This window comes from Drosophila gunungcola, unplaced genomic scaffold (genome assembly GCF_025200985.1).
Source record: "Drosophila gunungcola strain Sukarami unplaced genomic scaffold, Dgunungcola_SK_2 000001F, whole genome shotgun sequence".
In the NCBI taxonomy this organism is placed as follows: Eukaryota; Metazoa; Arthropoda; class Insecta; order Diptera; family Drosophilidae; genus Drosophila; species Drosophila gunungcola.
In genome coordinates, this window is record NW_026453197.1 from 18000572 (window position 1) to 18022492 (window position 21921).

Sequence of the window (21921 nt, forward strand, 5' to 3'; positions counted from 1 at the left end):
GATATAGTGTTTTAATTTTTTACTTTGTAGTTACACTTGCTTTTTTATAGTGTTGTAACTATTAAAGCTTAAAAAAAAATGCTAGATTAAGATTAACTTTTAAACAGACAGGATATAGGGAAGTTTCCATATCTACACATTTTAAATATAAAAATATAAAATGTTTTTAAAATCGTATTATTATTCCCATTATAAGAATTGATTCAAACAATTTGAAAATTTAATTAAACTTTGAAACATATTAAAAATAAATTAAATGCGTTTAAATCAAATAGAAGCTATTTAAAATCTAATATTTTCCTCAATAATAGAAATCCTGCAGTTTAATTTGCATTGTAATGTTATGGTTTTATAGATAATTTAACAATATATACAACATTTTGAACTCAATAGTCACAAAAGTTTTATAACTATTTAATTTGTTGTATCAGTGTAAGAGACGTGTTTTCAGCTGAACTCACCTGTTCAGACCATCGATGCAGACGCCGAACACACAGGGATTGCTGAGGCAGGCGAATCCCGCCTGGCTGCCGCCCACTAGGATGCCCAAGATCAGGGTGGGTAGCAGCAGACCCTTGGCTAATATCCTTAAAGCCCGGCCTGGGTTTCGAACGGCTGTTGCTGTTGATTTGGCAGCAGTACTGGTTTCGGTATTGGTATTCGTGAGAATGATGCTGGTGGTGGCTGTTATCGTTGGTTTCTCTATTGTTGCTGTTGGCATCTTTAGCAGGTGGTTTCGTTGCATGTCTTTGGGGGTAACAGTGATGGTGGTGGCTCCATTGGCTGTCAGCGGTGTGGTTACTGCCCTGGAAACTGACCCATCCTCAAAATCCTTGGGCTGCAACGATGTGGCACATCGTCGACCCATGTCGCGTCTAATTTGAGGCGAAATCGCCATTGTCGGCGTATCAAACTGATGCACGTTAATCATACGCCCCGTGGCACGGGTGCGGGAAATCTTATTTTGATTGATAGTGCTACTACTAGTGCTACTGCTCCTGCTGGAGTCTTGCTTCCACTTGGGTGTCCTTGTTGCTGCTGGTTGTCTATCCGCTTAAGTGCTTTATTAGTTCTCATTGTTTGCCCCACTGATTGTTTGCTGGCCCACCGGTCCTTGAATGCAATCTGCGTCGCCTTCGCATCGCATCAGCATCCTTGCAGCTCACAGTCCTTCGCAAATGCCCGGCATTCTTGTTTATGATTTCTGTCCGATATTTTCTACTTTTTTCCTACTTTTTTCCTTTCTGCTTATTTTCGGAGCCCTTCGTTGGTATATTGTTGCTCTTCTCGTTGGTTCAAATTGTTGCTGCCATTCGCAATCTGTAAAAAGTGCAGAGCGCATAAAATAAAGAACCATAAGTATTGTGGAATAATATTTGCGGCCACAATTGTTTTAAGTAGGATGAAAAGCTTTGGATTTGTCGCTGCTAAAGTGGCAATTAAATAGTTGGGGAAGATTTTTGCACACACAATTGGTTAACAATTTCCGTTTGGTTTTGTTTTATTTATTTAACCGCAAAGCTCTTATATTTGTATAAAATTAAAGCTTGCTTTAAGCTCCGGTAACAATAATACGTATTAAAAATAGTCAACACATTATTTCCTAGATTAAGGGATTAATTAAGTATTTAAACAGATTCCAATTCATCTCATAGATAACAAAATGATATTAACAGAAGCCTACGTACTGAAATAATTTCCTCTCTGAGCCGATTGACAGTTTTCCTATTTAGTGAAATAATTTTCGACAAAGCCCAAACTAAGTCCCCAAATAGCACATCATTTTGTGTGACAGTCGGAAAGCGTTTTACACATCTAATCCATAATGCAGCCATGATGGCCAGTTGTACACTACATTTTCCCATTACACATGTGTCAAAATAAACCCGAGAACTTGTGCGCATAGCACACATATGGATTTTGGGTTAGTTCTGGTGCTTTTGGGTACTTAGTTATTTAGCGTTGGGAAAATAGAACGGGAAATGGCGAGTGTGTACAGTGAAAACAAAATCTTAAATAAAAGCTTAGCTTTACCTTACCCTACAATAAAAATATACTTTCTTAAACGCAGTTTTAGTTTTTAAAAATTGTTAACGTTCCGAAAAACATGTTTCCAGTCACATGTGCTTTAGCTGCTAAAATGTTACCAACAATTCTGGTTTTATTTTCACTCTGGTTGCAAATAAATATTTTTTATGACAGCCATAGAATATTCGCAGGAGTGGACAAAAAAAATAGGAAAGACAGATCTTGCTACAAGTTTAAAATTGAAACCAGCAACGTCAACTGCAGCAAAGCAAAGGACGTTAGCCATGACAACGGAAAACTGACCGGGACACTTGGACACAGAATAAGGGATCCGGATCAGGAGTAGAGCTTGCAGCCAGACGCCCCATAACTCGACTGCATCATCAACATAAATTCGACTTAACTTGGCCAACGACCAAGCGACTGCAACTGTCTTTTATCATTGCCCTCGGGGGGTGGGGTGTTTCTGACCATATTGTTTGAGCGAACGACTATATGGCCAAAGTCAGTCATAATGTTGGGAATATAAGCAGCTAATACAGAGCGGAGGGAGAGTTTTGTTAGCTATCTTCGACTAGAAATTAGATTCGTTGCTCAAATTGAAAGATGCAAGCGTTAACATTGACTGACTCACATAACCTAATCACATATCTTTATGGTGCACAATTTACATTGTGAACTCTAAAAAATATTCTAAATTTAGAATGACATATGGTTCTATATCTATTTAACAAACTATTAATATTAGAAATTATAGATCCTTTTCATCTCAGTTTACAAATAATGATAGGGTAACTGAAAATCAACTATATTTTATTTAGTCAATAAAAAAATTTGTATTTTAGGTAGCTACTTTATATTTTATTCAATTCATTTTAAAACCTCTCTAGTTTAAGGTCAAATATTTGTTGAAGGTGAATATTTGTCACCTAGATGCAGGTGAGATAGGTTATTTTTAAGCCTGTAAGATTTTAAATCTTTTTAAGATATTTTTTTTAAATAAATTGACTGCAAGTAGGTATTTGGTTTAAAAACCCATAAGTTATAAAATCGCTCGTGTTGAAGGCCTTCCTTTTTTTTGAGTGCACTATTCGTTGTCAGGTTGACGCCATTCAATGGATCCTGATGACGCTGATGAGGCTCCTGTTGCCATTGTTGCAGCCATTTTCCCATCACCAGCCTGCATACTCAGGAGAACCAAGAACAATAAGGGGCGAGTGATGGAAAAAGCAGCACTACCAACCAGATAGAAAGCGAGGAGGGGAGGTGGTTTCGAAGGTGGTACATGGATATCATCACATAGCTGATGACGGCAGGCGACAAGCGGCGTCGAATGAATTTAGCTTGTAAACACAGGCAGCATGAAATGCGCACGAATGACTGAAACTGGCCGGCAGCCAAGTGAACCAAGTGAACCAGCAGGTCCTGAAAAGGCAATCTCGAATTGCCGGAGAAGAAGCCTGAAGTTGTTCAAGTTACACAGAGACATTGCCGAGTGCAGGACTGAAACCCATCACTTTATTCCTCTTTCCAACGAGCAAACAAAATGTTGCCCACTTCAAGTTGACAAATCAGTTGCGAACTATAGCGAAATGCAAAAAATGAATGATGTATAGTACTTCCTATGTGGGCAATATAGAATTTAAATATACAAAAAAAAATAGTTTTAAATCTCTTTTTATTAATAACGTTTGCATTTAGTAATTTAACTAATTTCCAATATTTTGTAATTACAAAATTGCTAAAGTTTACTTCACAAAATACAAAACTTTGGTAGAATTAAAGTTTATAAATCAATAATTATAAAAAATGTTTAGGCGTTTTTTACAAAATAAAAAATATTGGATAATTAAAAATAATAAATCTCATTTTCCTTAAAAAATATATATATTCTTGTGCAATCGTTATTGAAAAACTAATTAAAATCATAAATACCTTTTTAAAAATTTAAAATTTCAAATTAAAAACATTGTTTAAGGTTGATAGGATTTTCCAAAAAACCTTCTTACATTTTCCTTAATAAAATATATATATATTTTCAATCGTTATTTGCAATCGTTAAGCAGCAAATGTCATCTAATCGGTGGCACCTGAATACTTGGCCCATTTTACGCTGCAAAAATGTTAACTAGCGAAGGGAGGGACATAAAACCGAAACGTTTTCATTCGGAAAACTCACGTCGTCCACCTGAATGAAAGCCAGGCCAAAACTCAGATCCACAGCCTAGACGTTTCTGGTTTTATTGTTGCCACTGCTGTTGCTGCCGTTTCTGTTGGCTTTTTATGGCATTTGCAGCAACTGCAACTTTGTGCAAATCCCAGGAGCTAGAGATCCGAGGAAATGGGGCTCGGGGATTTGCCATTAACGTGAGCCATTTGCCAACTGTGCGTGTGTGTGTGTGTCTGTGTGTGTTGACATAATGTTGCAGTTTTGCAGGACGAGATGGAAGACGTTGTCGCCTGTCCTTCAAGAATTTGATGACATTAATGAATGGGTCTTGTTAGACAATGTGTAATCTGGTGGGGTAATTATAAGCAGGTTTTCCACAGCTTCGTTAGTCGGTGATAAGAAACAGTGCGACAGGTTTTTTGGGGTACGAGGCAACAGGAAGTTCCTAAGATAAATTACCAAATACTGATAGTGATGAATTGTGGTCCAGATTTCCACGTGGATTTGGTCTAGAAATAACTTAGCTACTTAAAGGGTAAAATAAGTATTGATAAGGAGATGAGAGCAATTGGGTTTGAATTTTCATATGATTTTGTGATTATGGCGTTACCCGCTAAGAGTAGTGCATTAATCATTGCTGCATTTTGTTTGATTCCCTTTTTTTTTATTAATCTGATTAAGTTTTAATTAATTTTTATTTTTATACATACATTCTTCTTATAAAGAATTACCTATAGTGTTTTTTCTGTTCAACATTGTATACCACTTTCTTGGTTGACCTATTTTAACCTCCCTATTATTTCCCTGCTTCTATAAAATAAAATGTTAAACTTTTCTTAGTGTCCCTGCTCTTGTTTATTTGCTATTAGCAGACCAAAGAATTTTGCTAGCATAAATTTAATTAAATTGTGCACATTTTTTTCCGGCTTGAGTTGTGCTATTTATGCAAAGCGCTTTCGAGTAAACAACGGCTGGCGAAAAAAACTTGAAATATGCTGAGACAACACAAGTGCTTCATCCCTCCTCACTCATATTGTTAATTAATTCTGACAAATATTGTGCAAATATTTGGAAAAAGTCTGCTCGTCGAAAAGGGAAGCGTTTTTCGGGGGAGGGAGTACAGTTTATAATAAGGCAGGCAAAATGCCAAGCCATTGAGCCAGGATCTTCATGTAAATTTAACTGTTTGTGTTCGCTTGTTTCTTTTGTCCTGTAATACAGAGCGTGTGAAAATCGATGGCCAAAAATAAACAGAACAATGAGCGCACACGAACGCAGAGTTACACACATGTTAAAATAATTAAATTGTCTTTAACAAGACATATGAGTAAACACAATCCACTCTCGCTCTCTCTTTGTTAATAAAACACGCCATGTTTGCAGTGCACAAATACAATTACCTTTAAGTACCCCCACCTTACCCCCATTTCCCCCGTTTCCATCCCCTTTTGGCAAACACGTGCTCGGCCAGCTACCAGTTCCGTTTGCCTAATACGATTACATGGTCTTTTCCATCTACCAGACCATTCACCCACCTAAAAACCCCTGCCTCCAAAAACATGGACTTCCCAAAAGCAGCTGGCCAATTGATTTGGACACACTGAGAGGAAAAATGCTTATTTTGTAAAAAGAAATCTCGCAATTTATACAATTAACTTACAAAGTTTTATGATACAATTAAAACGTTTGTATTTGTGTGCCTTTATAAAATATTAGGGAGCAAATGTTTACATATTTGCAAGATTCGTTTGGTTTAAGTTTTTGGTTACTTAGTATAAGTGCATGACAAAAATGTTGTATTGTCTATTTGTGTATTGTGTGTATTTACTAAGCTTAGTCCATAAAAATAGTTTTAGTAATTAAATTGATGGGTAATAACTTAAAATTTAAGCCTAAATTAAATATATTCTGTTCCCGGAATAACAAATATCTGTAAAACTTTGAAAATCCTTTTTAATTTTTTTTCAAATCTTATTCTATGAAAAATGTAAGAAATGGGTAATAACCTAAAATTTTAATTTCGAAATTATGCACAATAAAATAAAACTAACTTAAATAACTAGCTCTGCTAGCTCTGCTATATTTTAAATTAATATAATAGAAACTCATTTTTTAAGAGTTTTTCGATGTGTAAAAACGTTACGTTTTAAAAGGGGATGTGAAAGGGGGCGGGGGAGAGGTTGGCTTGTGGGTTAGAGGGCGTGGCCAGTTGGTTGGGTTATTGTTATTGTTGTTACGGGTCGTTATAATTAATTGACTTAAATCAATTTCTGACTTTGAAGTATTCGTGAGCATTTCTCTGTCACAGTTGCTGCTGATGATGTTCGGAAACGATTTTCATAACTCATACGCAGTGTGGGTCAAATGAGGGTTGAAATTGCTTTGTAGAAAAAAGTGCCTAACTATGTCTTAATAGGGGAAACTCTTTTGAATATATATTACCAACTACTTGAAGTGCTTAAGATTTATATTCAAGGGGCTAGCATAAGTCCACAATCCAGGCTTCGCTTAAACTTCCAATTGAATTCACCCATTTTGCATTCAGTTTCGTTTCCATGCTAGGAGGAAAACCCATGCCCAGTGCATTAGCTTTGTGCTGCTATCTTTTGCTCCCCCTTTTTTCTTTTCCTTTGCAAGTCGGATAACATGCGACATCCGCTGGCAAGGAAGTTCAAAGCCTCCTAGATATATGACTGCCATATCCTGGGCTGCATCTGCGTCAGCTGGAAGATTAAGTGTCAGCACGCGCTCCACTCTCGCACAGAAAAGGACTCTAGCACAGAATACGATACACGAAGATTGCGCATACGCCATGTGTTCCTTGACTTTGGCGCCCTTTCCTTTTGGCCCCCTTTGCTGACCTAGCACACTTGCCTTTCGACATTAACATTGTGTTGGGCTGCCCCTTTTCGCTCTGATAGCTTTCCCTCTTTGTTTTCTAAATGTGTTTTAAAAATGTTTGGAATATTGTCGTTGATTTTCTTCGGGCATCCTTTTGTGTTTTTTTGTTTGCCTTTTTCGCCGCTCGTTTGGTCTGTGTAAACACATTTCTTCTGACCACCGCCCACCGCCCCGGAATATTTATTAAAGCAATCTGTGCTGCCTGCAGATTTATTTAATCGTATTTGTCTTGCAATTTATACACATCGCGTTGCATTTTTTTTTTTGGTTTTCTCGGTTTCAAGTTTGTTTTACTCAGTTTTCGATGGCCATACGGCGTCCAATACAATAAACGTAAATTGAATCTGTATTGGTTATTTATATGTTTATCTGCGAACATTCCCTGGTTTTCGAGTTTAATTTGGTGGACACTTTGGTTTGATTGCTGTAATTGTCCTGGGTTCTCTAAGTTTAAGGTTTACACAATCAATTACGTTATTTTGTATGGAAAATCTGGGGCTTACCACATTGTGCGGCATTAGCTTGATCAATTTTCTACAAACAAAATTTGGTGTATTCTATTTTGGTTTTTGGTCAAGTTTAGTTACATTTTTATAATTTTAATACTTTTGCAGGGGCTAAAAATATTTTGACTTGTTTATTGGTTTTAGAATCTTTAGTACTCTTTATCAATACGTGTGTAAAATAAAAATCAAATTACATTTACCTCCATAACCTCCACTATAAGTGTAAATTGCAAGTTAAACACTTCTAAACTGAATTCGTAGCCAAACTCGATGGCAAATAAACTTATCAATGGCTTTGAGAAAACTCGTTTTTACAGGCACTTCCATCAGGGAATAGCCTGGTTTTTCCGGTTTATTTTTCCTTCATTTTCATTTTCACATTTCCTACTTGGCTTGGCTTTGCTTTGCTTGCTATCAAAAATCAATATGAGCATGAAATATGCTCTGGCAATGTTCATAAGCCTAAAATGTGGCCTATTCCCCTCCCTCGCCGTATCCTCTGCAGTACTTTCGTTTGCCTTTCTGGGGGGCAGAAGTGCTCTACTTTGAGGAAAACTGCTTTTTGCCAACCTCACATCCAGTTTCACCAGAAAATCACGCCGCAAATGCAATAAAAGCAGGCAACACACGAATGTAACATAAACAACACAAAGGAGTGAGGCACTCGGGTGTTAAGAGGGATTTTCCTAGGGAAAAGTAGGAGAAAGGGGCGTGCCCCTAAGGGGGGCGTAGGCAGAAAGGCATCGGCATGGATACATCGATTATACAAATGGCTGGAAACCAAGCCGAATTGTGGGCGGAGATAACTCCGATGGCTCCTTTTCAGTGTATATATATGATTTTACTGGATGTGTGTGTGTGCAAAAGTCGACTGTGCGAAAATGTTGCATACTGCCAGGCAGCCAAAAACATTCTCAACATTTTTCGTAGTGGTAATAAAAGTTTTTATCGCTTTAAATGAAAATTTCTTACCCGCATCCGTTGCCTTATTCTCACTGTATGTTTATTATTGCACTTGCCTCGTTTTTTTTTGTTTTTTTGGTTTAACACTTCCATTTAGTGGGCGTGGCTCATTGGTGTCGGTTTGCTTTGTTGGCGCCTCTGCTTACAATTGTAATTAAAATTGTGCAACTTAAGTGAATGCCTGGGCCATATATTTATGTGGGCGACTGTAATTGCATGCGTGTCTTCGCAGAGAAGTGAAATGTTTGCATTTGCAAATGAGCAGAAAATGAAGTTAATTTAAATGCAGCTTGCTCATCTAGACAACTGTGCGAATTTGTTACTTCCTGGTAAATTTAAATGGGAAAATGCAAATGTTGATTTATTTGGCTCATTCTAGGCAGAAAACATAGAACATTGATTGGTTTTGTCAGCTGTAAACTTAACGATAACTATAATAACCATAACTATGACTTATAAAGCTTAAATATTAAACAATACATCTTTTTATTTAATTATATACTAGTTGGCTTTGTTTTAGTAGTTCCAAATATACACTCTTTACTTTAAGCAGAAAATTTAACAAAAGCCTTTTTATTTTCCTAATTAATGTATTTTATCTCAAAGCATTTTTGTTCAGCTTTTAAACTCCTTTTACCAGGGCTTACACTTTTAAATTAATTACTGCTTAATCCAGTCTGCAAAGTATTAATTGCTAAAAACTTTGCTTTGACTCTCAATCAATAAAGTCTTGAAATGATTCCTCAATTAGCTTTTTTTGTCCCCCAATATCACGTCGCAGCAATTAAATTAGTTGATGAAAATCGCTTTCCTTTTGTCTTTCGCAAACTCAAAGCATTTAACTTTGTAGCAGCGAAGGGAGTATAAAAATGAAACTCGTTCAAAGGAATTGTTCGCTGGCAAGTCGACGCGATGCGAGGCAAGTTAATTAACCATGGAAGCTTGGTCAGGGGGGTGTTGGGAAAAGAGGGGTTGGGAAAAGCGACGGGACTAGGAAAACCACCAAACTGTGTCGCTGCTGGTTGTGTTGTTGGTGGTGGTGGATGGCGGTTGCTGTCAGCAGCTGACCAAATGAAGAGCTGACCAAGTCTCATGGACGTCTTTTGTGTGGCTTGTTAGGTTCTGCAGTGACAAGTTGGCAAGTTGGCAGTGGAAATGGCCAAAATGCGGGGGTGTGGGAAAATCGAACAATGTTCTGGGCAACCGTTTGCGGTTTGATTGGCATTTCCACTGCACGTTTGACGTTTTCTTCTTTTAGCTGCGGCTACTTTTTGCTTTGATTCTGTGGATGCTTTGAAATGCCACTGAAATACGTTTCAATCAATTGCCGACTTTGCGGCGGAAATGTGCGGTAATTTATTGGCCAGCGGATGCAATATTTATAAGTAAAATTTACCTTCTCTAATTATAAATTCTTGAGTTGAATTTAATTATATATGGCCATCTATAGAACTAATTAACAATGTTTTATGGAACAATGGTTTGCCCCTGTAAAATATTTTGTCATTTTAAAAAGCTATAGATTACATATTTGAGAGATTTACATTAAAAACAAAAATTAATAACATTTTTGATTTACATCTTTTGGTTATTTTGTAGAAGGGCATAACAAATATTTTTGTTTTATTTTTCAAAGTAAATAAATATGAATTTAACATGCATTGTAATTAATGTTAATATTTTATATTAATTTTATAATATATTTATTTTACTGTTCCCTTTTTCTGTATTTGTTATGTACACAGCTTTTAGTAATCTTTTATATATTATGTTTTAAGTGATTTTAATATCTTGAAGGTCCCAAAATTCGCCTGATTTCCCCTGACTATCATTTTCCCCCCTAAACTCGTTGTGTGCAATGCATCTTTGGGCTTAGCAAACCTTCTCACACCTCTCAAAGTGTAATCCCAGCCAGAGCTCAGTTTATGCATTCCCCCAACAGCGGAAAATCTTGTCTTTGGGTGCGCAGATTTCCTTGACTTATGGCAGTTGGCCGTTTGCAGCCACCAGCACATGGCTAAGATGTCAAGCCACCGCCCACTAAAAAGCGTTAGCAATTGCCAACAGGGCTTCTCAGCCATTGACTTACACACACAATTGCAAGTGTTGGGTGGAAAATGGAGACAGGGACATAGAGAGACAGAGACAGGGAGAGTGGAAAACGACAGAGAGGGGGCGCGTCAATGTCCCTCGTGTAACTTTTTTCATTTCGCTGGGTTCTTAATTAAATTATGAATTATGCACAGTTAGTTAAATAGACGAACGCTCGTCCGTTGGGTTTTCATTCTCTTATTTTTTTTCTCCTGCTTCTTTAAGATTTAGCAGAGCTTACATTGAAGACGGATTTAAGGCGAGGAGAAATGTATAAACGTGAACAGAGCTTTTTTACATTTTCGCTTTATGTTTGTTTTGCCTCGTAAATGACATTACTAACCCAAATACTTTGTTATTGGCGGTGTCTGTGTGAGGGGCATAAATAAGTCGCTTATTTATTGCACGTACGGAGGGAAAATGCCACCATACACACGACCTTAAATGGGCACAAAGTGAAAGTGTTTGCCCTTTTCCCTCGCCTTCACTCATATCGAGTTTCCCTTAACTTCAAATATTCCAGTATCACCCACATTTTTATTCACACTCTGGTATTTGTTATTTCGGATTTGGCGCATAAAATGTTCGTAATAAAATTCCATGAATCTGTCGTTATTTATGACCGCAACGTGTAAAAATTCTTATGGCATTAAAGAGCATATAAAGATTGGAGTTCGAGTAGGTCTTAAGCTTTTTCCTGACCTCAACTAAAGTTGACAATAGGGCGCAGTCAGGGAAGTGGAAAATTTCAATTAACAGAGAAAATAATTATGATTTAATGATGAGTCTTTGTTTAACAATAAATACCTAACTCTTTGGCTGCCGCCCACGAAAGTTAACTAAATATTTACTCTGGAGTTACCCAGGAACTTCACTTCCCCTTAAGCAAACAATTCCCAAACTAAATTTGAAGCCTAGGGGGGTTTTACCCACTGAAAACGAGAAGAAATTTGTAATTTAAATTTTGCTTGATTTAAACACCAGATGCGACGTGGAAGGTGAACAACGATGCAACCGTAAGAAAATTTGAAAGTGCTCAGCATTGGTATGCTCATGGTGCACAGAGAAAAAAATGTTTGAAATTTTTAGGCCTGGAAAAAAAATTAATAACAACAATAAATCATAAAATAAAAAAAAATATAAATTTTCGTAGTTTCATTTATTTATAAAAAGACTGTTATATTTTTGCTCTGTTGAAGAACATCATGGATATCTGAAAGTGTGTGTCTCCCGGTGTATTTCGGTTGTGCCAACAACTTCAAAATAAGTATGTTTTATGTTGTGCCGCAATAGCAACAACAACCAGTAACAGCAACCAGCAACAACAAAAACCAACAACAGCAACATTTCGTTGTTCACTGCGGAAGCGGAAACTTCAAAGCGCAAACACTTGGCTTTATGAAGCTGTCGAGGGGCTGAAGGGGAAAATCCTGCCGAAGTGGCAGGAAACCAGGGGGAAAATGGGGAGGGGGGGTAACGGAAAATGGAGGTGAGGTAACAACAGCATGCGGCACACGTGTAGCTCACCTTCTGTCAGAGGCGCATCGTTAAAAGAGGTGCTATTTCTCATCTTAATTTAAAAGGTTTTTTAAGTACAAAATAAAGTGCAAGCAAGTATATTTTAGAGGAATTTTTATGTCAATAATAATTAAAACTATTTTTGTGTAAACATCTCAAATATAAATTATTTTCAGCAAAAGTTATGTTAAGGAAAAATAAATATTTCGAAAATTATGAGATAATTTGGATTTTTGGATTTAACTAAAATATTTTTTACAAAGAATTTTATTACAAAATGTGGCTTATTTTAGGTAAGAAGCAAGTTTGTTTAATTTATTCTCTTTTGTGTTTAGCTTGAAAAAAAATGCTTTGTAAACCTCTGAGTTATTCAAAACTTTTGATTTCTAAATTAACAAAGTAATGCAGTATTTGCTGAGCTGTCATTATTAGTTCGAATAATTTTCCTTCCTGAAAAATTTTCCTGCACGCACCTGCGTTTCGCTCCACAAAATTCACATCGCGTGTGTGGTTCTCGTATCTTCTGAATTAATTCACGCATTGCAGGGAATTTTGAGTTTCTCTTTCGGGGAAAACAAGGCGGCTTCCTAAGTTGTCAACTCGGCTTATTTCATTTGGACGGCCCTTCAGGATTTTCAACTTTGTCGTTATTGTCGCCGTTTTGTTATTAATTCACTGAACACTTGTTGTAGCTACTGCTTTTGCTTCTGCTGCTGTTGTTCTTATTGTTCCCAATGTAATTTATATCCTGCGTCACCAGCTGCGGACCGAACAAAAAACAAAAGAAATCCGGAAAAAAAGCGTAAAGGGCCAAGAAAAGGGGGAACAATAAAATTTTGAGCAATTTTTCCTGTCAGTTACTGCCGTTAAATTTACTTTCTGGAAGGTCCTGGCAGCTCCTTTCCATCTCACACTTAATTATTAACTTGTTTCTGGAATACCCTTATAAACTCCATTGAATTTAAACAGTCTGAATGTTAATTAAAGAAGTATTGAAAGGAATAAAAAACTTAAAAATGCATTGAACCTAATTAAAAACACGTTTGTAATTTTTTTTCGGGAGAATTGTAATTTTCATTAAAATATGATTAACCATTTTAAGTTGATCATTAATTTAGTGTTCATCATAAAAAAATTGCTTAAAAAAACTTCACCAAAATAATGAAAGAGTTTATCCAGATTTTATTTCTCTCTTGTCCATTTCTAAAATGCCTTTTGCAAAGTAAATACCTTGTGCCTCACTTTTTTTTGTCTTTTTTTGTTGTACATGCAATAAAAAAAAAATGCGTAAACTTAACTTGATTTCATAGATTTTTTTTCAATTTTTTTTGGGCTTTTCTTTCTATGTTTTCTTTAGCCAAACAATTCCTTTTGAAGGTCCTGGCCAATTGCTTTGCCAAAAAAACAAGTCAAGAAGAGGATGCAAGTTGTAATTTCATTTCTCGCAACTCTTTGAGATTTGCTTGGACTGTTTTTTTTTTCATGTGTGTTTGGGGGCGTGTTTAATTCAAGTTGGCAAACAACATAGAGATAAAGTTTACTTGGATTTCCCGAAATTGTTGCTGCTATGGCCCATTTTTTCCATCTACCACTGGTTACTTTCTTTTCGAGTCTCCCAAGGCCCGTTGTCGTTTCCTTTATTGCATTTGTTATCCAGCTTGTTAGCCACGTTTTCTGGCGTGGCTTTAAGCGAAGTTCCGCAATTTCTTTTAGCCATTTTACTTGTCTTGACCTGCTTTTCTTGTTTATTCATGACCCAAAGAAAAACCTAATTTAACTATTTGCTTGCCAGTAAATCAAATTTATTTGGAATATGACTCACAAAATATTAAACATTTTCATTTTTTTATAATTTATATTTTTCTGTCTCCTTTTTTATTATTAGCAAATTGCCATGCAAATTGTTTTAAATATTAAATTAAATATTTTTTGTACAATTTGTTTTAAGTAAATATTTTATCAACAAAACTTTTAAATCACTTTGTGAATTAGTTTTGTAAGCTTCTAACTTAGAGAAGGCTGAAACTTGGCAAGAAAACAAAGTTTTACAAGGGTTATTCTGTAAGTTTATAAATAGCCTTGAATATTTATACAAGAAAATGTGTGCCTGAATATTAAAAACATAGTTCTATATAAAATTCCTAAGAGTACAAGAAAACTTAAAACTTTAAATAACAAAAAAATAACTTTTCGGAATGAAGAATCATATTTTATATTCTGCCTTAAATTAACCTTTTTTTTAAGCCCTTAGCGACCCATTTCATAAAATTATCCACTTTATCTGTCACAAAAAGTTTTTATGATTAGTTTCTCTCGCAGTTTTTTGGCAAGTTTGCCAAGTTAACATTTTAATTTCGTGCAAGTGCCACGCCCACTAATTGGGTTAAGAGCTGTGTGAGGGGCCAAAAGGAAAAGTTGAAATAAATTATATCCTTTCGGCAATTTCAGCTTGTTTGCGGAATGTCAACTTTTCGTGCTGGTGGCGTATCTCCTTCGATCTAGAGATGCGGCATTCAGCCGCAAAAGAAAAGAGGTTTGCCAAAACATTTAAGAGGCTTAAGTTTTGCCTTTTTTCGGGGGCGGGGGCGGGGTAGGCTATCAAAAATGAATTTCGTTACTTTATCAGTTAGCCAAATTTTCGGGTTGCGCTGTCAAAATTTTGATTGCCACATACCAAGTCAGTTAATGGTCATTATCCTTGTGTTATCCCAAGTGTGAAGAGGGGGGCTCCTTTTTTTCTGTTTTTTTTTTGGTTTCCTTTGGTTATTTTTTTTTTGTTGTTGTTTTTGGTCACGTCATCGATTAGCAATGTGTTGCCATGGCATCTTCCACTTTACAGCAGCACAACACACAAACACACAGGGAACGGGGGCGGAAAAACCACACAAACTAACACGACAACAAACCCCCCTAAAAATCCGTAAAAGTCCTGACCGCAAGTTGTAAACAAGCAAAATCCGTTGGTTATTTGGGTTTTTTCGACCTTCCTTTTTTTGTGTTTTGTGTTTTGGTTTTGGCTTTGTTGCCAAGGATAATGCGACGATATATCCTGCGTTTTTAGACGAAATCGCACACAGTTTTTCCCCGTTTTTCACACCGTTGCACTTGTGTCGATTGTTTTTGATGATGGGACGATGGGAACTTTTCCTTCGAGGGATTGCGACTGAAACACGACCGTCTGCTCGCACGGCTCACCGTCAACTGGTCGCCTCGAGCTTCCTTAGAGCCATCGTTCCCGAAAGGCCGAGTCCGCACAGCGAGCCGGGAAATTTTATTCGTGAATTATGCATTTTCCACCTTGCGGTGCTAGAATTTCCCTTGCTCTCTTCTTGTTCTCTCTTTACTGTTTTTGGGCTATTTGTTGGCGGTGAATTTTCTGATTTTTTCTTTGGTCAGGTGGTGAGTTTGCATTTTGCCGGTTTGTTTATGTTTTTGTGTGTTGGCCCGCTTTCTTTCAAGCCGGCTTTCCTCCTTGGCCAACATATGACTGGATTTTTGGGGGTGGCTTTTATACGAATTTAATTGATTGGGGAGCTATGTTTTGGTTAGAGGGTGCGGCAATTACGGTTTTGGTAAGTAACGATTTTCTAGACACGCCAACAGGGGTTGGCAATCATTTACGTTTTGGGGTAGTGATTTTTAAAGCACGTTTGTTTAGAGGAACAAATATTTTGTAAATCACTTAAATATTTATCCCTTTGATTTTCTTCAGAGTACTGCGGTTTTTACAACGCAGTTTAATGTGCATTGCATTAAATATTATATAAAACTAAATTCAATACTCAGATATTTATCAATATTCTGTATCAGTGTAGTAATGGTTTATTATATTAATAAGTTATTTAAAATGAATTTTTATATCAATTAATATATATTGAAATGTATAAATACTAAAACCAACAAATAATTTTATAAAAACAAGCAACAAGCAACGTAATTTACCTATATTATATATGTAAAGGCTGTTGCAAACTTAATTGCTTTAATTAGATAAATAAATACTCTTGAAAAATATAGTAGTCCATATATTTGTAAGTTAGAATTAGGAAGCCCTACATCGAAAAGCTTTTAAATACCCTTTAGCCAAGAGCAGCCAATAATGATGACAAATGTCACAACGGCTGCACAGTTTTTGTTTTAACTCCCTGGTTTTCCGTTTTTGCATGACCCTTTACCTTCCACTAACCACAGAAACTCTTTACCGCCTGAATGTGCCGGGCAAACCGCTTTTGGTCGCAACTTCGTCTGGTTTCGGCTTATTTACAAGAATTTTTCGTTACGTTTCGTTTCAGGCCTGGCCAAAAACCGCAAGCACCAAAGACAGGGCGCCACAGGAGGACGAGTAGGGTGGCAGAATAGACAAAGTGTATCAATTATAATACGGGCACAAGGCGAAGCATCCAGAGCCGTTGGCAAAAGAAGGAGGGGAAAACCTGGAGCCGGGATCCAGGAGCCAGAAAACAGGGTCCAGGACAAGGAGATAACACTAAAAGAAAAAGTTTCAATTAGGTATTTCTTGTGTTTGCTTTTATTTTTTAAAAATTAGATAAGTTATTTTTAGACTTTCTAAAGAACTATATAAAGGTATTTAACTAAATTTAAAATAAAAAGATTTAACAAATGTTCAAACAATTTAAAAAGTATAATGATTATGTAGGTATTTTAAAAATTTATATTTTAGGTAAAGAACATGATGTTTTTATAATAAGACAAAATATTAAAATAATTTCAAATCCAGATATTATTATTAAAAATAATACATATGGATATTTATACTTGATTTCAGAGTTGATGAGCTAATTGCATTAAAACCTAGTTATTTTTTAGAGATTTTTTTTTAAAAAGAAAATTTTAATGTGAAAGTAATATTTCCTTAATTTTTTCTTTCACTGTACATGCAACCACACAGCACCCAGAGCCATGTTGGCAACGACAAGTACAACCACAATTACCTCGGATCCGGGCATTCTCTGTTTTCATCACTGCAACGTGAAAGTTTTCTGCTTCACTTTGCCGCACACTTGTCCCCATTGCAATGCCCCACTGGACGCGGATGCGGATAGGGATGCGGATGCGGATACGAATGCGGATGCGGAACCAAATGCGGAACTAGACAGGAGCGGGCCTCGCCTCCTGCCCTTCCGCCTGCCATACCCTTTTGTGCGGGCCACACAGTATCCATGCGCAATTGTCCTCCGTCCCTCCACCGGCGATTTCCTTAAGTGAGTATTGGCCAGAATGCCAGAATGGACTAAATGGAATGTCCGACCAGGCCAAAAGCATATTTGCTGCAGCTGGGGACATGCAAATCAACGAACAAATCAAACAAATGTTTTATTAGTTTTAAATGCGAGCTTAATACGGGCTTACACTATGAGAGATGAAGTTTGGAGCTTTTAGCAATGTAATTCATTTAATTTAGTTAAAAATTAATTCTTATAGAATTTATCTTAACTCAATACAATTTTTTTTTTTTTCTTCCACATCAGTCTTTATTTACCGAAGTTATTAAATTAAATATCTTCATATTTTCAAATTACCTCATGCTGTGGACACTTAAAATTAAATTTCATTAAAAAAAGCTCGCTAATTTAGATCCAAAATTTAACTATACGTGTATGGCAGTTATATTAAATTTAGAAAAATTCAAATTTCATAAACCGAAGCCAAGCAATTGAAGCAGACTATTCCGAGCGGCTTCCCTCCATTTACTCCAGAGCCCCGATTCTGGCCGTCTGATATTCAGTCCAAACAAATTTGTGCAAATTTTATCCGTTCGGCCCGGGCTAGAAGTATCTTTTATGGCTGGAATATATTTTTGATGCGTTGTGTTGTTTCCGCAGCGATTACAGCAACGCCACCGATTTGCATATCGCAGTGACCACGTCCGGCGGCGACATCGTGGAGTTCGATCGGTTCGGCCTGCGCCGCCATCGCCGGGATGATAATCCGCCGGAGTGGCGGCAGTCGCTGATGGTGGGCGATGTGCCGGAGCCGTGGCACGACTTCTGGGACGAGGTCCTGCAGCAGGTGAGTGTAAAATCCGTAACATAAAAGCTATAGGGTGGCTCGATTTGATGCACAAAGAACAAATTAATTCTAGGCACATCTGCAAATCAACATTTTGCTTACAACTATGTATACCAAAAAGTGGGTTTAATTTACTAAGCTTTGACTTTAAAAAAAATTGAATGCCTTTTAATTGTGGCTGGATTTCTTAAGGGAAGATTTTTTAAATACGTTTTGGGCGCCCAGAAAAAAAAAACTTGTACGTTTTGGAAAGAATGATCTAAACATGACCTAAACAATGAATTAAAATATTTTATGTTTTTTCAGTGTATAATAAAAGCTGGTTTATTATGTACGCAACTTAATCTTAATCTTATAAATGTGTGTATGGTAGGCTTATTTTTTAGGCAATTATTTGGAGTTGGGAAATTTTTACTTTCATTAAGAAATTTGGTTTTCAAGATGTGGAGTCATATAAATATCTCAAGTTTTACCTTCTTGCCTTCGAAAGTTGATACGCCTTTTTTTAAAGTTTTTCATATTCAGTTGTTTAGAATTTCTGTAAATTTGCAACAAATAACAGCCTTTAAGTTGACTTTTGGTCTAATTTAGCCACCCTGCTGCAAATCAATGCAAATCCCTTAGCCTCTATCGGTCCCTTAACCATTTGCATTAATAGATTTGCGCCCAAACGGCGCGGTGGTCCATCGCCAGTTACGCGGAGGAGAGCCACAACTGCTACGCCTTCGTCCTGGCCTTCCTGCAGGCCCTGGGTCACGCCCACTTGAGTGAGGCGGCCCGCAGCAAGACGGCCTTCTGTGAACAGTGCATCGTTCCCAGGACGACGACGGCGGGAAAGTATATCTCATTGTATCGGAAAATTCGCAGGAGTGGAATCTACGTTCATCGCCAGCAGCCCAAAAATCGCAGTAAGCCGAAATCGGCAACTCCATCAAGTTCCTATTCCTCTGATGTCTGCAATGGTGTTGGCAATAGCAACAGTAGCAAAAAGGTCTCAAAAAAAGGATACTCAAGCAGCAGTATTGCCGGAATCGCACCCCGCCCACGACCCACACTGTGCACCATCGAAGAGTGATTAAATCGATAAACAACACATTTCTAAGAATAATTATGTAAGAACTAAGCTCAATGTAGTGAAATTTGAAATTAATTGAACATAAATAAAATGTAAAAACTGAGTATGTGTGTATATGTTGCTATTACTCTTTATTTGTTCTTTAAAAATGTAACGAAACAATTATTTTTTTGTTTTTCAATTAAACACATATAAGGTATACATTAAAAACTTATTTATGTTTGAGCTAGACAAATTCTTGGCTTGTTCATTTTTATTTCACGAGGTAAGAAAGAGAGTTCTTCAAAAAACATTAATTGTTTTTATGAGATATAATATTTGATTCAGCTTATCACATTTAGGTGACCATTCTTTAATAACAACGTTTGAAAATGTAGTAGAGCAAATAAAAAAATTAGTTGATTGCGAACTTGGTGTTTTAAAAATGAAATTGAAATGTTTATTTTCAATACTTTTAGAAACTATAAACTATAATTCGATATAAAAAATGTATTTGTTTGTTTGAAAAATTCTTTTGTTTCTTTGGTTTCTTTGGTTTCATTGCTGTTTTTTTGTAAGTAATTGTCTTTGGAATTCTTTGGAATGATAGTTTGTTGTTAAGGTTTTTGTTTTTGATAATTTGGCTTTTAAACATTTTACATTTTTCATTTTAGTTTAGTTCTTTGGAATGCGTTAAGTTTAGATAGAATATATAATTATTGCCTTGGAGGATCTACGTTCTCCCTGAACATGTTGTTGTAGTTGCCAGGGGGATTGTAATTGCACACCACATAGATAGTATTTCCCCTAAAAGACAATTTAAATAAAAATATACACTTCATTGTAATGCAGAGACTTAACCTTTTGGCAAATCCGACGCCCAACTCAGTGGAACTCTTCCAAACCAACTGAGTGAAGTGCCCTGTGTTTCCTTGAAACGAAGGATTATTCCAATTGTAGTATCTAATCTCCTCGTACCAAGATCGAACTGCATCGGTGCCTTCTAAATTTCCCCCAGATGCCATGTAGATATTCTCTCCATATCCGCTGTTTTGGCGATGCTCCAAGCGATTTATTGACAGCAAATACTGATTAAGTTAATAAATGTCTTAATGAAGAGTTTTTGGTTCTAGGAGAATCTTGATGCTTTTACCTGGGCCCATTCGGAGGCCAACTGATTTAACTTTGGGCTGAGACTTAAGGATGGAGCACCATGCTTGGCCCTATATGTATTGTGGGCTTTAAGAACTTCTTGTTCAAACTGAAATTTGAATATAACATTTCTTTTTAACAGACAATAAAATAAATTTTTCTGTTGATAATTTGTAATAGGTTTTTTATATCTTTTAAACTTTAATTTACAGACTAATTCGTTTAACTTTGGTAAATCTAATTATTATTAGATTTTTAGATTTAAAGAGAAGGTATCAATATTTAATATATTTTATGGGATTATTAAAAACACAGCTTCATTTTACATTTAAAATTACTCAATTTTATGAACACTATGTTGCTGCATATTATGTAAAAGTTTATTTCGATAAATTTAATACAACATATATTGTTATTTTAAAACACAGCAACACATTTTTCAATTTCAAAATTTTTTTATTGTTTGTTTTTTAATATTTTTATTTTATGTAAAAAGAAATCCCTAATTTTAATTAAATTTGTAATTGCAATTTTCATTACTTGTTCAACGCTCATTTTGAAATTTTTAATATACACTCTTTTACGCTTGGTCAGAATTCACTTATGTCGATTGTTAATCACGCCCGTTGAACTACTTATGTTTCGGTTATTTTAATTTAAATTTTGAAGCACTAGCTCTGGCACTTGTCGGTGGAAACTAAAGTCGTCTGGGACTCAGCGGTGGCTTTTATGCGATCTGCCCAGATTTCCTTATCAGTTGATTTGCCGCCCCAACACCTGGACGAAGTTGGGAGAACAGTCGCAATTGTGTTGTTCCGACAAAGGCTGACTAATCTTCGGGCATGACATACCTACAAAAATTGCGAACTGGAACAATTATTTCTACAAGTCTTATGGGGGTAAATATTGGAAGTAAGCTAAAATAGTATGTGTGGATGTGGTATCTGGAAATTTGTTAACAAATTAATTTCTATTCAAACGAAAAATGTATTAATTTTTTTAAATATCATCATAAAATGTATTTTAAGTTAAAAGGATTTATGTATATACAATATTTCGACTTTAAGAGATTTATCTGAATTATATGAGTTTTAGTAGAAGTAATAGTGAAGCAGTTACTTAATTTAATACTCATAAAAAAAAATTAAACAAAACACACAAATTGTGAATACAACTATTTCATTTCCTTTTGTAGATATCGTACTAAAATGTATTTTAGTTTTAAGCAGTTAATATATGTCTATAAGCTATTTTGATTAATTATTTTCATTTAAAGAGTTGCATCTAAAATGTATAGTAAGTTATAGTAACATTTTATGAACACAGCCCAACCTTTCCATTATGGCTACCCCTTATAATTAAATTTCTTAAATATATTTTAGTTTAAAATAAATTTTATATTTAAATATTTTCAAAAGTTAATTTATGTATACAAGTTTAATAGTAATAGGCATTTAAGTTATTGAAAGTAATAGCAGTTACTTAATTGAATGCCAACATTTAAGGAG

At 35.9% G+C, this 21921-nt stretch overlaps 3 protein-coding genes across 3 annotated transcripts in view; 1 reads left to right on the forward strand and 2 right to left on the reverse strand.

Moving 5' to 3' along the window:
• The window catches only part of LOC128262661 (protein eyes shut), a 55592-nt gene extending 40228 nt beyond the window's left edge, over positions 1-15364 (reverse strand). The window contains exons 1-2 of the mRNA XM_052997054.1: positions 14852-15364; positions 462-1320 (exon numbers count right to left, since the gene is read on the reverse strand). Of these exons, the coding sequence (XP_052853014.1) occupies positions 462-931 (470 nt within the window). The 5' untranslated portion in view covers positions 932-1320; positions 14852-15364. The remainder of the gene's footprint in view (positions 1-461; positions 1321-14851) is intronic.
• A 1181-nt stretch (positions 15365-16545) lies between these two features.
• On the forward strand, positions 16546-19385 carry LOC128262666 (MKRN2 opposite strand protein). The gene is made up of 4 exons (XM_052997060.1): positions 16546-16686; positions 17087-17399; positions 18021-18207; positions 18866-19385. The coding sequence occupies exons 2-4, from the start codon at positions 17098-17100 to the stop codon at positions 19280-19282; spliced, it is 906 nt and encodes a 301-aa protein (XP_052853020.1). The 5' UTR covers positions 16546-16686; positions 17087-17097; the 3' UTR covers positions 19283-19385.
• A 299-nt stretch (positions 19386-19684) lies between these two features.
• On the reverse strand, positions 19685-21119 carry LOC128262677 (Golgi-associated plant pathogenesis-related protein 1). The gene is made up of 4 exons (XM_052997075.1): positions 20954-21119; positions 20415-20522; positions 20123-20349; positions 19685-20068 (listed from the first exon to the last, which is right to left on the reverse strand). The coding sequence occupies exons 1-4, from the start codon at positions 20966-20968 to the stop codon at positions 19978-19980; spliced, it is 441 nt and encodes a 146-aa protein (XP_052853035.1). The 5' UTR covers positions 20969-21119; the 3' UTR covers positions 19685-19977.
• Positions 21120-21921: the final 802 nt, after the last annotated feature.

Excerpts from the sequence above, each read along its gene's own strand:
- LOC128262666 (XM_052997060.1), top strand. The coding sequence starts at position 17,098 with ATGTTGGCAACGACAAGTACAACCACAATTACCTCGGATCCGGGCATT. Across the intron at positions 17,400-18,020 it reads TCCACCGGCGATTTCCTTAA|CGATTACAGCAACGCCACCG; the intron begins GTGAGTATTGGC and ends TTGTTTCCGCAG. Across the intron at positions 18,208-18,865 it reads GGGACGAGGTCCTGCAGCAG|ATTTGCGCCCAAACGGCGCG; the intron begins GTGAGTGTAAAA and ends TTGCATTAATAG.
- LOC128262677 (XM_052997075.1), bottom strand. Across the intron at positions 20,350-20,414 it reads TGGCCTCCGAATGGGCCCAG|TATTTGCTGTCAATAAATCG; the intron begins GTAAAAGCATCA and ends TAACTTAATCAG. Across the intron at positions 20,069-20,122 it reads GGCGTCGGATTTGCCAAAAG|GGGAAATACTATCTATGTGG; the intron begins GTTAAGTCTCTG and ends ATTGTCTTTTAG.